This window comes from Gigantopelta aegis, chromosome 8 (genome assembly GCF_016097555.1).
Source record: "Gigantopelta aegis isolate Gae_Host chromosome 8, Gae_host_genome, whole genome shotgun sequence".
In the NCBI taxonomy this organism is placed as follows: Eukaryota; Metazoa; Mollusca; class Gastropoda; order Neomphalida; family Peltospiridae; genus Gigantopelta; species Gigantopelta aegis.
This window is the reverse complement of record NC_054706.1, coordinates 58821286-58838474: the sequence shown is the minus strand read 5'-3', so window position 1 is coordinate 58838474 and position 17189 is coordinate 58821286. Positions and strand designations below refer to the sequence as shown.

Sequence of the window (17189 nt, the reverse complement as noted above, 5' to 3'; positions counted from 1 at the left end):
CAAACCAACCTATAGAAACAGTGGTGGTCAAAACTTTAAGAAAGCTAGCTGGACCAAACCAACCTATAGAAACAGTGGTGGTCAAAACTTTAAGAAAGCTAGCTGGACCAAACCAACCTATAGAAACAGTGGTGGTCAAAACTTTAAGAAAGCTAGCTGGACCAAACCAACCTATAGAAACAGTGGTGGTCAAAACTTTAAGAAAGCTAGCTGGACCAAACCAACCTATAGAAACAGTGGTGGTAAAAATTTTAAGAAAGCTAGCTGGAGCAAACCAACCTATAGAAACAGTGGTGGTCAAAACTTTAAGAAAGCTAGCTGGACCAAACCAACCTATAGAAACGGTGGTGGCCAAAACTTTAAGAATGCTAACTGGACCAAACCAACCTATAGAAACGGTGGTGGTCAAAACTTTAAGAAAGCTAGCTGGACCAAACCAACCTATAGAAACGGTGGTGGCCAAAACTAAGAAAGCTAGCTGGACCAAACCAACCTATAGAAACAGTGGTGGCCAAAACTTTAAGAATGCTAACTGGACCAAACCAACCTATAGAAACAGTGGTGGTCAAAACTTTAAGAATGCTAACTGGACCAAACCAACCTATAGAAACAGTGGTGGTCAAAACTTTAAGTAAGCTAGCTGGACCAAACCAACCTATAGAAACAGTGGTGGTAAAAACTTTAAGAAAGCTAGCTGGACCAAACCAACCTATAGAAACGGTGGTGGCCAAAACTAAGAAAGCTAGCTGGACCAAACCAACCTATAGAAACAGTGGTGGTCAAAACTTTAAGAAAGCTAGCTGGACCAAACCAACCTATAGAAACAGTGGTGGTCAAAACTTTAAGAAAGCTAGCTGGACCAAACCAACCTATAGAAACAGTGGTGGTAAAAACTTTAAGAAAGCTAGCTGGAGCAAACCAACCATCACCACTGTCAGCAGAACCATGCTACATATAATAGGGAATTTAATTGGCCAGATTTAAATGTAAATGAAATTCATCCATCTGTTTGGCTGACATAGTATTACAAGCATGATCTATAGCAACAGTGTTGATCAAAACTTTAAGAATGCTAGCTGGACCAGGTACAGATTTCACAAAACATCGTAAGCCTACTTTTGGAAGTAAATGTAAATCTACGACTAAATCACATTCTTCACACTATTTACAGTATTACAAATAAGGTTTCATTTTCTTTGGTTCTTAAATTGCCCCATCTTCCATAATGATGTAATTTTCTGCATGAAATGGGAAGAAAATGTTTTATTTAACAACGCACTCAACACATTTTATTTACGGTTATATGGCATCAGACATATGGTTAAGGACCACACAGATATTGAGAGGAAAGTCCCTGTCACCACTTCATAGGCCACTCTTTTCGATTAGCAGCAAGGAATCTTTTATATGCACCATCTCACAGAAAGGATAGTACATACCACAGCCTTTGTTACACCAATTGTGGAGCACTGGCTGGAAAGAGAAATAGCACAACGGGCCCACCATTAAAGCCATACCACTGACCTACGTCCTTCCCTGTTGGGAAATAAGACGCCAAACACTTGTAGTCCTATTACCTGTATAACTGCTACTCGCACACCTAACAATGTTTTGTGAAATTGGCTCCAGACCAACTGTTACCAATCACTGCGAGCAGAACCCTTCTACATAGGGAAAGAAAGAAATGTTTTATTTAATGACGCACTCAACACATTTTATTTACGGTTATATGGCGTCAGACATATGGTTAAGGACCACACAGATTTTGAGAGGAAACCCGCTGTCGCCACTACATGGGCTACTCTTCCGATTAGTAGCAAGGGATCTTTTATTTGCGCTTCCCACAGGCAGGATAGCACAAACCATGGCCTTTGTTGAACCAGTTATGGATCACTGGTCGGTGCAAGTGGTTTACACCTACCCATTGAGCCTTGCGGAGCACTCACTCAGGGTTTGGAGTCGGTATCTGGATTAAAAATCCCATGCCTCGACTGGGATCCGAACCCAGTACCTACCAACCTGTAGACCGATGGCCTGCCACGACGCCACCGAGGCCGGTTTCTACATAGGGAATTTAATTGGCCAGATTTAGATGTAAAGCTTGCTGATGCATTCTCACACATTGTGGACATGTCATTTTGGTGTAGTATGGTGGGATCCAGCTCAGATGGTACAGTGCTCACTAGAAATTCTTTGACCATAGGATCAAAACTCCTAGGTAGACCAATCAGGTTTTTTCACTGTCGCAACCAGTGCCTCACGATGTATTTAAAAGTTCCTGTATGTGGGAAAGTGCATATAAAAGATATCACCGTCCTCGAAGACCATGTCAGAATTTCAATTGGTAAATGTTTGTCATCCAATAGCTGATAACCAATTAATAAATATGCTGAAGTGATGTCATTAAAGAAAAAAACCCCAACATAACTAATTAGTCAGAGACTATAGAAACTGACAAGGACAAAACATCTAAACAAATAGTAATTATGTCCATACCAAGTGGAATTTTGCAAAAACAGACCCATCAGGTATTGGTCACTTGGCAATCATCAATGGACATTGTGCGATTTTAAGGAGAGTCCGGGAGCACAAGGCTCGCAAAAGTCATACAGGACTCTCCGACATGCCTAGCATACCAGCCATGCAGGCTCAAAAACAATATTTGTACAAATTACATTGATTCTTCGAAATAACAGTCAACATACATCTCAAAATCCTGGGAAATCACTTTATTGAATAGCTATCTTTTCCATGTTTTCATGCAAAACATTTAGTGCATCTTCTGGAGGCACACGGCAGGGCTCGCTGGGTTGGTAGTGGGCTCTAAGGATTTGCAAACTGAGACTTTATGACACTTGTATGTTTTAAACCAAAATCGCACACTGATGGATATTACTTTGGTGACTAACCTTTGAGTGAGTATACATGTACAGGTACAGATATTTATTTCGTTAATGGTTCAGTGGTTCATCAAACAATGACTATGGTCGTTTTATGACGCCACAAGAGCACATTGATTTATTGATCTTCAGCTATTGGATGTCAACATTAAGTCATTCGGATAGTTTTCTGAGGAAAGCCACTGTATTCTTCCATAAGCAGCAAGGGATCTTTAACTAGCACTTTCCTCACAGACAGCACATACCATAGCCATTGGTATACTAGTCGTGGCGCACTGACTGGGACGAGAAAAAACGAAACATACATGCAACTCAATTTCCATACGAATTCATTATAGTTCTCTGCAGAACATCTCACATAGTGTTGTTTATCAATTATATGATACTCTATTAGCCACAATAGCTGACTAGGCATAAAACAAAACCCCCAAACTAACATTTTTTAATATTTATTGTTACAGACATAAAACAAGTGGGACATCAAGGTATTCTGAAAATGGGTTCAACATGATCATCAATAAACTTCGAATGTAATAAAATCTTAGTCACTGAATGCACTACAATATTTGGTTTCACTACTGCATGAAGATGATTCTTTTTTTTTTTTAACATATGTGAAGTATATACCTCAACATCAGAGAATTTCTAAAAAACAGAAGAAGTCCCCAAATAAAATTTTAACGACTATTCATGAACAAAAAATTCATTGTGCAAGTAAAATGATTAATAACGATAAAATGTCATACTGAGGCAGCAATTCAAAAAGGTCTTGGGAATCTACCGCCAGGTCTTTGGAAGCGATCACCTGGTCCCAATCCTCTAAGTGACAGCAGGGGTCGAGGGCCTGGACCGCCCGGTCCACCTGGTCCCCGAGGGCTTGGACCACCGGGACCAAATCGAGGACGGTTCCACTGTGCTCCTGGAGGACCTCTGGGTCCGCGGGGCCCATCAAACTGCTGCGGACCTGGACCTCTGTGCCTGAAGGGCCGTGGTCCACCAAAACCGAATCCTTGTGAGGGGCCATCGCCAGGATTCCGTGGACCTCTCGGTGGGCCCCCTGGAGGTCCCCTTGGAGGAGGACCTCCTGATGGGTGTGGGTGTCTGGCTTGGAATGGCGGTGGAGGTGAGAAACCTCCAGGCATGCCTTTCATGGGCATCTGGTGCTGCCCTAGGTCACCAGCCCGAATGTCAGTGGGAGGCATGTTTGTGTCATCTTGCATTATATTTTCGTCCTGTTGGTTTTTCTTAGAATCGTCCATAGATTTGCTTTCAGCTGGTGGCTGATTTTTCTCAATTTTGACTGGGCTACTTTTAACAGAAGTGTCCATCTGCTTGTTGTTTTGGTCGCCAATCGGTTCACCTGGCTCCTGTTTAATCGTTACCGACGGCGCAGCTTCACTTTTATCGGCCAAACCTGCGTCTTCACTGGGAGTATCCCACTTACTTTTTCTCCTCCTTGGCCTGTCTTCTGCAGACGCTTCAGACTTGTCAGCTGAACTTGGTGCTGAAGCTTTACTTTCTGGTTTCATCCTGCTTTGGGCTTGCTGATTTGGCGGTACATCGTTTGGCCTCCTGGACTGATCTGAATTTCTGGATCCCTCGTTTCTATCAAAGTCCGATCGACGACCGTGGGACTGCTTTTCACTATCAGGACCTCTATTACTACGTCTGTCATTGTCTGTGGTGCGAGCACTATCAGACCCACGAGCACCACCGAACCTATCAGAATCCGACCCACGATCCCGTGAATATCGATCGGCATCACGACTGTATCTGTCGGAACCCGTACTTCGGCTTCGTCTGTCGGAATCGGAGTCCTGGCCTCTGCCGTATCTATCTGCATCAGAACTCTGGTTTCTCCCATACCTAGAAGAATCTCCACCCCGTCCCGAGGACCGTTCTGTGTCTGAATCTCGATTTCTGCTGTATCGGTCACCATCTGAGCGGATTTCTCTTCCAAATTTGTCAGTTTCACCACTTTTGCCACCTCGGTCGCTATCAAATTTCCGTGAGCCTCCTCCACGACGGTCAAAACTAGATCCTCGACCCTCACCACCTCTGTCATACTGCGATCCGCCATGTCGATCAGAATCACGATTACTTCGGCCTCTATCAAAACGATCACTTCCTCGAGAATTCTCGCGTCTGTCACCGAAACCTCGTGATTCACCCCGCATGTCAGAATCTGAACCCTGGCTTCCACCCATTCTGTCGAATCGATCCATGTCTCGACCATCACCCTGCCTGGAATAGTTATCTCGACCGGGTCCATCTTTCCTAGGAGCGTCCGGTGCATCAAAGTTACCTTGATCTCTCCATCTTTCCTGACCAGAATCAAATGTCTGTTGTCCACCCGGTCTGTCCATTAGTGGAGCTCTGCTTCCATGGCTGGAGAAAGAAGAGTCATCTTGTCTTCCAGTCTGACGAGGACCAGGAGGACCACCACCACCAGGACCACCCTCTTGTCGCCTTGACTGCTCTGGACCTCCTTCTGCCCACTGCTGCTGCTGTGGTGGCCACTTGTTCTGACCTTGCTGCCAGCTGTCTCCTCCCTGAGATACTTTTCTCTGGTCTTGGTCTCCTTGTTGCCAGTTGCTGGGTGGCTGTCTGGGACCCTGAGGAGTTTGCTTCCAATTGCCTTGCTCTTGATTATCTTGCCACCTTTGTTGGCCAGGACCCTGATCACGATCCCAAGCTCCAAAACCTTTTCTCTGTTCTGGTCTTTTTGTGTCTTGGTTCAGGTCATCATGTTCTTGCGATGGCTGCCAGTTTTCTGGACCTGGTGGTGCATGTCTGTCTGGACCCTGATGCTGTTCTGGACCCTGCTGCCAGCCTCGACCTGTCTGCTCCTGTGACTGACCCATTAACTGTCTGTCTGCATTCGGATCGCGGTTAGCTTGCCAGTTAGCCTTATCAGGACCTTGCTGCCAGTCTTCTTTCACACCCCTTTCAGCACTCCTTTGCTCTGGAGGCCAACCACCTTGTCCTTGACCTTGGCTCTGCTGCCAGTTTCTTTGCTCAGGTGCTGACTGCCCTGGTCTGGAACCGCCCTGAGGTTGCTGCTGCTGCCAGTTCCCCACATTCTGTCCTTGCCCTGGCCATCGAGCCTCTGGGTTATTACGGTTCTGCCAGTTTGGATTAAGTTCCTGGCTTTCTGAACCAGCCTGAGGTGGTGGTGGTGGCGGTGGTGGCTGGGATATATGTGCCATGCTGAGTCCGACCGTGGTCACCTGAGGCATACCGCCTGGTTGAGGAAGTCGAACTGCTCCAAGCTGAGCACCAAATCCTGGCTGACCCAGCTGCTGCTGTTGCAAGTGAGGTATGAAGCCTCTCTGTCCCTGTGAAACATTCTGTAACTGTCCTCCAGCATACTGAGCCCGGTCCCACCTGGCCTCCTCTTTTATTGCCGGCTGCTTGTCCATCCTACCAGGCTGTCCGTATGTCTGTGACTGATCATCTTCCGCATACTCCTGCTTGATGAAGTCGAGTGCACTCCCAGAATCGGGTTTGGCTCTCTTGGCTGGAGGTTCAAAGCCGTCGTCGTATCCCTGCTTGGGGTAATTCATCTGGTGTGGAGGCTGTGAAAACATGCGATCCTGGAGTGGCGACGGGCCCTGGTTCGGCAAGAAGCTCTTTGGCGGCATCACCATGGGAGCCATTCCAGGTGCACTCCCAGTCTGAAAATAAAGGAAAATTTGAGACTAACAACAAAGCAATATATGTAGAGTTGACAAGATAGGTTGACAACTTAACCTTAGGCAAAAAATAAATGGGATACTTAATTGGTATGTTTGGACACAATGTTGCATTAAGGATTAAAAGAAAAAGTAATATTAAAAACTAATTCAGTTTTAATTAAAGAAAAAAAGAAGAAAAAAACAAAACAAATGTCTCGGTTAATATTTCACTGCCACTAAATCCTGTAACTATATGATTAATAAACAGAATATATACCACGAGACCACGCAGCAGTCAAGTGGTATGTTCTTTGACAAAATAAATGAGTGTAATAAACAGGAAGCGAAAAGAATGTATGTGAAGTTCTGTATTTATTAATACCTTCTTTTATGTTTTACAAAAACGGTTTTTAATTCAACGTCATAACAACACTTTGTTAAATCTATGATCACAACTCCTTTCAAAACTCAACATTAAGAATCATATTCTGTGGTAGCCTTGTATAATATTTCAAATACGATGTGATGTCATCTGTAAATCATATATGTTAGTAAATAAAAGGCGCTAACTGCAGTAAAAATAAAAAGGGAATTCCCCATTTAAGTTCTGGTCCAGATAAAAAATAAATTTATTAGAGTTTCAAAATGTCTTTTTATCACTATAGTAAGATTGAATAGGTATGTAATAAATAAAATTATTACACAATGAGAATATATCTGTTATTAGTCGATAACAAGTCACATCACATTCCATAAACAGTGATTTCTGCCCTCATCAGAATGTATTTTGTGGGTCTATTCTGATTAGGATAAGGAAGGAAACATTTTATTTAATGACGCACTCAACACATTTTATTTATGGTCATATGGCCTCAGACATATAGTTAAGGACCACACAGATAGAGAGGAAACCCGATGTCGCCACTTCATGGGCTACTCTTTTCAATTAGCAGCAAGGGATCTTTTATATGCACTATCCCACCGACAGAATAGTACATACCATGGCCTTTGTTACACAAGTTGTGGAGCACTGGCTGAGACAAGAAATAGCCCAATGGTTAGACTGACCGCGCATCAAGCTAACACTTTACCACTGAGCTACGTCCCCCCACCCCGATTAGGATAAAGAAAATAGTTATATTCGAGTCAAATTTACCAAATGAAAATCTTAGACATGAATGACAATTTAATTTTAATTTGGCAGGGCTTCTAGAATTTTAATAAAATCCACTAGCCATGGTATTAGTGATTTAGCCACAATTAAAAATTCACTAGCCCTACTTTACTTTAAGTTAATACAATTTTGCTAAATAATAGTAATAATCAGATATGTCACCTAAAGAGGAAGATAAAGCTTAAAGACACTAAGATTGATGGATTGGGGTGGGGGCAGGATATTCATATTTACAAAATAGACCTAACTGCAGCATTTGACCAAAAACATTCACTAGCCGTCGGGCATGGCAATAGTAGTTATATTTACTAGCCCAACATTGAAAATCACTAGCCATGGGAGTGGGGCTACCAAAATCTAAAAGGTCTGTTCGGAGAAATCATTTGAAGTAATGACTTACATTTTGTTGAAAAATAACTGAAGAATACTGCCATTTTTAAATTCAACAGAAAAATTCTGTGAACATTTTCACTCACCCATAGCTAACCCTGAATTATATAAATAAAGTTGGGTTTTTTTAACGACACCACTAGAGCACAGTGATTAATCAATCATTGGCTACTGGATGTCAAACACTGGTAATTCTGACTTGTAGTCATCAGAGGAAACCTGCTACATCTTTCCTATTGTAGCAAGGTATCTTTCATATGCACTTTCCCACAGACAGGATAGCACATACTACGGTCTTTAATATACCAGTCGTGGTGCACTGGCTGGAACGAGAAATAGCCCAATGGGCCCACCGATAGAGATCGATCCCACACCGACCGCGCATCAAGCGAATGCTTTACCACTGGGCGATGTCCCGCTCCCTTGAATTATATACCAGGGGTGGGAATTGGTGAACTGTAAAAGAGAGGAAATCTAGAGGGGTCCCGGAAATTCTTGAAATCCTAGATTAAAAATCTGTGCCATCTGACACATTATGGAGGAAAGGACAATTAAAATGCGAGGAAACACAATGTTCCATGAGAGGAAAACAGCTGATCCGAGGAGAATTCCCACCCCTGATATACACAAACGTACTGGCTTGTTTTCCAGATGACCACTAGTAATGATATACGTAAAACATACCGGCTGGTTTTCTGGTGGATGACAACCAAGGTCTCTCTGTTTGAAGCGTCTGGAGTTTTTCACTTGTCTGTACCTACAAAAAATAGCACCGTCATATAGTAAAGAAAGTACACAATGACTACAGCCAGACAATAATATCAATTAAAAATTAACAATCACTCAGGGTTTCGGCTGCATACAAAAAAAAAAAAATAATAATAAAAAAATACTGGTAATAACTTAAGTGAAATGTTTGAGAATGTAACCAGATAAAATAAAGATTAATGAATTTCTTATAAAACGTATCTGCCAAACACAAATTTGATTTGTATTTGACAACTGATACTGTCGCAGCTAAAACCCTGAGAACTGTTCATAAAACACGCCATGTGAACTGTTCATAAAACATGCCCTCTGAACTGTTCATAAAACATAACTTTCTGATACTAACATTTATGGATTTTAATTTTTTTTTTTTAAATCAAATAAAAGCGTCAACAATTGCAAATCAAGCTGAAATAAATGACTGAAAATCTGGATCCTAATGAAGGCATTCAAATAATAAAACTGGCATTTGAATATTTGCTTTAAAAAAATATAAAACCCAACATGCTAGTCCATGCAAGCTGGATGCTCATAAGACTTTTTTTTTTTTTTTAATAAAACTATTTTCAATGTGTTTCAGGTTTGATGTTCATTTGAGCAAAAACAAATTTCTCAAGTAAACCATTGTGTACTAATAATTAATTATTTAGATGCATACATCTACATACATGTATACAGTTAAAATAATGTCTATCATAAATGGCAACAGGACAAATAAATAATATTTATAATTTTAAAAAACCCTCAGTAATTTAATACAAAATATAATAAATTAACAAAAAAATAAATATTCATAAATTTTTTTTAATTGTTTTTTTTAAGTTACATCAGGTTGGGGCCACACCTTTAGTATGACTAGTAAAAAAAAAAAAAAAATGGCGGGGGGGGGGGGGGGGGGGGGGGAGATAAAAGGAATAAAATCACTACAAAAACTACATTCATATAACGTAACTGACAGGATGGCTGGAAAAGAAAGGAATAAAAGGAATTTGTATTTTGTGTGGACATTATAATATTAATATACATGTACATCCAGTAAAATGATCCATGATGTTACTGTTAGTAGATACAAGTATGAGATTAAATGATTTAAAAACATCTGTAATTTAGTACAGTCTGTATACACAAACATTTATTAGCTTTATATTCTTTGAAAGTGGAGATTTTCCTGTTAATTACTGGTGAGATATTATGGGAAGTACACTGTATTTTCATAAATATGACTAACAAGGTAGTATGAATCTATGATCGATAAAAACATTATTTCTATCATACATTTATGTTTTACTGTTTACAGCTGAAAATAAGCATGAATACAATAACGGGAAATCTAAATATAATTTTCTTAATTACTTAATCTAAACTTAAAACTATTCCAACAGACACTCAAAGAAGAAAAAGTTAAATGAAATAAATTTTTAAACCAGATAGTAAAACCATTATGTTGATGAAATATTGTCCAATATCTCAAATAACTATGTAGCTGGAGTCACTGTATACAATATGCTATATCCAAAATGGTTTATGTTAAGGTTGAATGGTCTCTTTCAAAATATAAATATTACAAACTAACCACTAAAATTTAATCTTCTTTTTAAAAATACTAAAAACATTTTTAAACTTAGTTATATATATATATATTAAAAAAAAACATTAAGAAAATACATTTCAAGAGTTTACCCTGAATTTTAAGGATTCAAATTCTTGGAATTTATTTTAAATTAGTTGAATTTTATTTAATTCCTAGAGCTATATGTACATATAGGTGAACTGTGCAATACTGTATGTGATGTTATTTAGACTAAAACCAAGTTTCTCTAAATGCCAGCGGTAAATACACTCTGATGGGGAAAATGACAGGTGATATATTTACATGATAAAAGTAACGAGAGAACTGTGATGACTGATAAGGCAATGACAGTCATGTATTTGAATGGCAAAAATTTTACAAATATGGATGTGAAGTTAGGAATGGAGGCAGACATATCACTAATTTTATACTCTTATTTGTATAAAAATGCTGTGGGCCATATTAATGTCACCCATTTGTTGTAGGTCCAATAAACATGCAGCAAAAATCCATGATGGTACAGGGTGTTCATAATGATAATAAAATAGGAGCAGGACTCAAAATAGGAAGCAAAATAAGGCCTACTTTTTTCTTCTTTTTTTTAAAGAGAGGTAAAAAGAAAGATGATCTGCTATGTAAATTTTTTTAATAAAATTACCTGCTGGAAAAAAAAGAGCACAGGATGAGGTGATTGTTTGGTATATTGTGTGGAAAATTATGACTTCAGAGATGGATTTTAGACCATTATGGAATAAATATATTATTTATAACAGAATTAACAGCTAAACAGCACATGATAAAATCGTGCAAACATCTCTCTCTACCAAAAAAAGGACCTGCAATTTTTTATTGGTTTTAGCAGATGAATTTCTATTCCACCCAGTAGATGTAAAAAAAAAAAAAAAATGGACTGCTTTTTGATTAGAAGAAAGGGATCTTTTATATACACCATCTCATAGACCGGTTAACACATACCACAGCCTTTGATATACCAGTCGTGGTGCACTGGCTGGAGCGAGAAATAGCCCAATGGGCCAACCGACAGGGATCGATCCCAGATGGACCGCACATCGAACGAGCGCTTTACCACTGGGCTACGTCCCGTCCCTAACAGTGGTGGAGGCTGAAGTAACTGTCGACATACACTGCCTGTTGTCTGCTACTGAACTCTGATAGCAATCAACACAACTGCATTGTTATGTCTTTCTATACCTGGATTAGTGTCATGATACATGTATACCACAACTGTTACAATACAGGGCTAGCTCTGGCACTCGCCAAATTCACCAATTGTGAATTTTAAAAACAATTGGCGAATTTTATTTTAATTTGGTGAAAATAACTGGGTTTTTGCAATTTTTGAAGTTTGGCGAATTTTTCTGCCCACCCAGAGCTTGCCCTGCAATAGTAATGCCTGAATATACTGTGGAGTTCATGGAGGGGGTAAAACTCATGATTTGAATCAAGGTGCATAAAGAAACTGAACGCAGAAGATGAAGAATATACATTGTCATATAAACATACTAATACAAGTACTCTTAATGTTTTAAAAATAAACTGTATTACTTTTTAAAACAGATAAATTATAACGTACAAGTTATTTCAAATAATAAATATAATCATAAAAATAAACAAATAAATAATTTAAACTAAAACAAAATACCCACTCATTTGAGAAAAAGAAGTAAATATAATTTAAAGTACTAAAAAAGTATTTTTTTCTTGATTAAAATACCTAATATAATTTTAATTATGGTGGGGTTTTTTTAATTATTATTATTTCAAACGTATATGTGAAATTTTGTTAGCTTCCTGCTATCTTACTAAACATAATTTACAATATGTGATCGAACATACAGGCACTGCTTAAAAATATATTGCTAACAATAAATTTATCAATAATCATAACAAAAAACTAACAGTCATTAAGCTAATAAGTAAAAGTACAAAAAATTAGAACATGTTACCTTTTCTCCCTTCATAACATTATTCTTGTATAATTATAGATGTTCTAATTGCTACAATGTATTATAATTATTTAGATTGGGGAGCACTAGGGAATGGAATAGGGGAAATAAACAAAAAAACTGCCAGTCCCACTCAAAAAGTGATCAACATTAATATAACATGACACACTGACCAGTATACAATTTGAGTATTTTTCCAATCTGAATATGCTAATAATAAGCAATGTGATTGAAGTTTTACTATTAACTTACAGTAATTGTTCTGGATATGTTACATTGTAGATCTGTTTATCATTAATCTGGTGCCCAGAAATCAAGTAAAAGAATATATACTGACATCGGAGTCTTAGACGTCTTTAACCTGCTGTCAGACGTGTTCCAGCTGGTACATATACGTGTATTCCACACCCACTGTTAATTATACATTATTACCACATGCCCATAATAACAACTGACATTCCATTAGGAAAACATAAGTTTACATGTACATGTGTAATATGACAAAGTGCTGACTAAAACTAAGATCCTCGAGTTAAGGGATCTGATAATTAATGAACAGGTTTGATGACTTATAGGTTGTCTATCATGGGCTGTCTAACAAAAACAAAACAAAAACAACAGAATGAGTGAATAATCTACTGGTAATAACAAGACATTGTGATATTGAAAGAAAGTGGGACTGGCACTTATAAGCTTACAAATGTAACATTTTGTAAATGTAATAAAATTCAAGGACTTTTGAGTACATAACTCATATTTTAAAATATCAACTACCCTGCAAAATTATGTCCATGACATTGCAAAATGTCATTCTAAAATGGTGCTAAGAATGTGACATGCACAACTGCAACACAACAACTTCCTAGTTCTAATTGGCAATCATACATGTAAGTGGATCTATCTGAGAACTTTATAATTATCAAACAGAAAATAACCATACTTTACTTACACTCTGCATCTAAATCATGCTTTAAAGGTGCATATCCTAGTTTCAGGACACTTAAGATTGGTTAATCTACAAACCTGTAACACATCTGGATAAAGATGTAATAGAGTGAACTAAAGTCTGTGAGTTTTAAACAGGGCAATAGTCTAAAAATAGACCAGAACGTAGGTTGATAACCGTTACTTCTCAGAGGTACATGTACATGCATTTTAAGAAAGTTTATTTCAGGGTATTACCAAAAAACCAGGATGACCAATAAAATGTAAGTACCTTCTAATTTAAATTATCAAAAACGGAGTAATAGTGAAAAATATTTAATTATGTTTAGAAACAAGAGTCTGTCATTTTAAAACTATGCATTTTATTGGCAATATACATTTGTAGTGGTCACATATAAAAATAATTCTTGATCTTTTAAGCCAAATTAGGGGGCACAAGTTTAATTTCCTTTGTGATTTGTAAAATTTAAGGTCTTTGACTACAATGTAATTCAATACCAATTACATGTAAGTTTTGATAGTAACTATTTAAAAAAAATTCAATATCTTTACTTAAGACAGTATGAATGCAATTAAATAAGAAGCATACTATTTAAATCCCGGCATTTAAGAGTGATTTCAATGTATTCAGTCAATCTTAAAACCAATTTATTACCAACACACACAAACACATAAAGGCACACACTGAAACAAGCGCGCACGCACACACTGACACAAGCGCGCACACACACACACTTAGGACAGACCACAATAAAATAAAAATAAAAACACTGAACATATACATGTATGCTAACATGAAACTTATAAATAAAGCAAGTAACAATCATACTTACCTATTTATGAAAATCAAGATCTTTGTACTAAATCCCTTACTCTCAAGTACTTTTTAACAGCTTGGATTCATGATATAAAAATATCAAGAACTCTTAACTGTAGTGTGTAGTGTTGTTTTACTGAAGTTATTAATTTAAATTGTTTCATTATTTTTTTTTTTTTTGGGGGGGGGGGGGGGGGGGGGGGTTCAAGTTTTTTCTCTCTCTTTTGTTTGTTTTTGTTTCTAGCAATTACATCAAAGAATAAAATTGGGAAATTGGTGTATTTCACCTAAGGATATGTAAAACAATATGGATGTACACACAGGAAATTGTACAAGACAAATTTCTGTGGCTTGGTGTTAGAATGAATTTGGGCTGAATAACACATTAGAAAAGACAAAAAGGGCACCAAATAGCAGAGAGTATTTAATGGTACTTGGGATTCATTTATAAAAAGATAAGAAAACAAAATTATGACCAAGACATTAAATTTACAACATTAACTACTCATAGAAAGAATCAATATAGAGAGATGGGAAATACATTTTTCTTTCTAATTTTAATTTGTTTAAATAATCTTCCAAATTTATCATGTCGACTTTAAATTAAAAGAAACGGGGGTGGGGGCACTTTATCATATTGTATTTTGTTGACACTCTAAAAACTAACTTTTATCATGTGTGCAGACATTGTACCAATTTTTTTTGTGTGTGGTTTTTTTCTCAAATGGTAGCTGGCAAAAAGTGAACATGACAACGTACTGTTCTACCAGAGGTGCACACTCATGTCTCGGCAGCTCTATGTAGTCTATCCTGTCAAACAGTGGGTCTCCTTCATCGGGCAGAACATAATTTGCTTTCATCTCAATCACCGCTTCTTCGGGAACGAATTTGCCTAACAAAAGCAGATTTCATAAAGCTCTATATGAAATATTATTCATCGTTTTCACAAACAATTTCTTATATTCGTTGTTAAAGGCGTACTCTCTCTCTCTCTCTCTTTCTTGGTGCTGCTGGTGGTGATGGTGATGACCTGTAGTTATAACAATCCAGTTAGAGAGGCTAGATTCCCTAGCGTCCTTGTCCACCTGTGTTGAATATTTGATAAGCAGACTGCCAGTTAAACATATAATCCTATGTTTAACAGGTTTTCACATATAACCAAGGCTACATGTATATTCTGTTTTCTTAATGATTAAATTATTTTGTCTACGTCGTTAGTCTGTAATTAATTTCATTACTGATAAAACTGTCCTCTAGTCTTGGTGTCTAGCCAATACTTGTTTAATCTCCAGCTTAAATTTCAAGTCCATATTTTGTTTTATAGTTTTCAAACTATTCCCATCTTAAAGACCTAAGTAATCAAGGTGCTCTCTTGTAATCTTAGTGCTAAACCATATTTATCAAACTACTGATCAAATGTTGTCTTGGTGCTCAACAAGCATTTGTTTACACTACTGAGAAAGCTGTCTTGTCTAAATGTCAACCTGTAATTTGACTACTGTTCTTTTCTTAAGAAATTTTGTTTACACTACTGAGAAAGCTGTCTTGTCTAGATGTCAACCTGTAATTTGACTGCTGTTCTTTTCTTAAGAAAGTTTGTTTTGTTTAACACCACCACTATAGACTATTACTACGGCCGAGTATAGAGCACACTGATTTATTAATCATCGGCTATTGTATGTCAAACATTTGTTAATTTACATATTACATATTAGTTGCAAGGGATCTTTCCCACAGACAAGACAGCACAAACCATAGCCTTCAATAGCCAGATCCTGCCCCCTTTTCTAGAAGAATTTAGCCCATAATTATTATGACTAGTTATCAATCTATTTTCTGATTCTACTGCGTAGCTCATATTAGAGTATGAAGCATGCTGTTTTCGTTAAGTCTTAGCTCATATTTAATCTGAATACAGTACTTGTTCTTATATTCCAATAAATTATTCTACTAGAGATAAATATATTCTCCAGTACATTGCAATTTATATGCTTAGCCCTTACTGAGCAAACTGTTTTTTTTTTAATCTCAAAGCCTAGCCGACAACGAACTTCTGCCATGTGCAGATACAGCTATGTACCAGTTCTATTATAATTCAGATTCCATTACTGATCAATTTGTTCTGTCAGTGGTTTGCCCAAACAAATGGTCTGCCCATAATTAATTCAACTACTGATCAATTTATTCCCGTCTTGGTACATAGCCAATACTTAATTTAACTAGTGGTTAGATTATTCTGGTCTTAATTTCACTTGGTTGAAGATCATATATGTAAGATGGCTTCTGTAAGAAATGTATCGAGGCAGAGTTAATGGCATGATTTTCATACAGTATGGAAATTGATCTAAAGAACAAACATGTCAACATTACTGAGAAAACAAACTAAATTCTAAATATTAGTACAATAATAAAGAGAAAAAAGAAATGAAGAAAAAAAGTAAAGAAACATATTTGTATTATTTCATCCATATTTATCATTCGACAATCTTCTTGTGGACAAACTATAGTGAAACCGCTCAAAACAGAAGGTCAACAAAGCTATGTTTGAAATAATTTGATTAACAATATATAATTATAACTTGTTATTTTTGAGTATTTGTTGTTCTTCAAATTATACCAATACAAAAAAACACATCCTTTAGTCCAATAGTTATTTAAAATAATGTTTCAATTTGATAACTGTACCATTAATTAATACAATTTACCATTTTAAATAGAAGCCGGTTTACTGTAATTGACCAATCATGGAATGCTTTCCATTAATTATTATAACAGAAGAAACTAGAAATACATGCAGGGTTTCTGCCAGAGGTTATAAAGGGCAACATTTTGTACATTAAAATCTTAAAATCAAAAATGTTTTGTTCTTTAAAAAAAAAAAATTATATTAAGAGGACTGCTGTTTAAAATTTGAAAAATTATATGAAATCCAGTGTCCAATTTTAAAAGATTTCAAACCATAAAATTTTATTACCTAGTAG

At 37.2% G+C, this 17189-nt stretch overlaps 1 protein-coding gene across 1 annotated transcript in view; it reads right to left on the bottom strand.

The window, feature by feature from the left end:
- Positions 1 to 3333: 3333 nt before the first annotated feature.
- Positions 3334 to 17189, bottom strand: part of LOC121379395 (YLP motif-containing protein 1-like) — a 28820-nt gene continuing 14964 nt past the window's right edge. Inside the window, exons 10-12 of the mRNA XM_041507992.1 lie at positions 14968 to 15100; positions 8826 to 8898; positions 3334 to 6577 (exon numbers count right to left, since the gene is read on the bottom strand). Of these exons, the coding sequence (XP_041363926.1) occupies positions 3659 to 6577; positions 8826 to 8898; positions 14968 to 15100 (3125 nt within the window). The 3' untranslated portion in view covers positions 3334 to 3658. The remainder of the gene's footprint in view (positions 6578 to 8825; positions 8899 to 14967; positions 15101 to 17189) is intronic.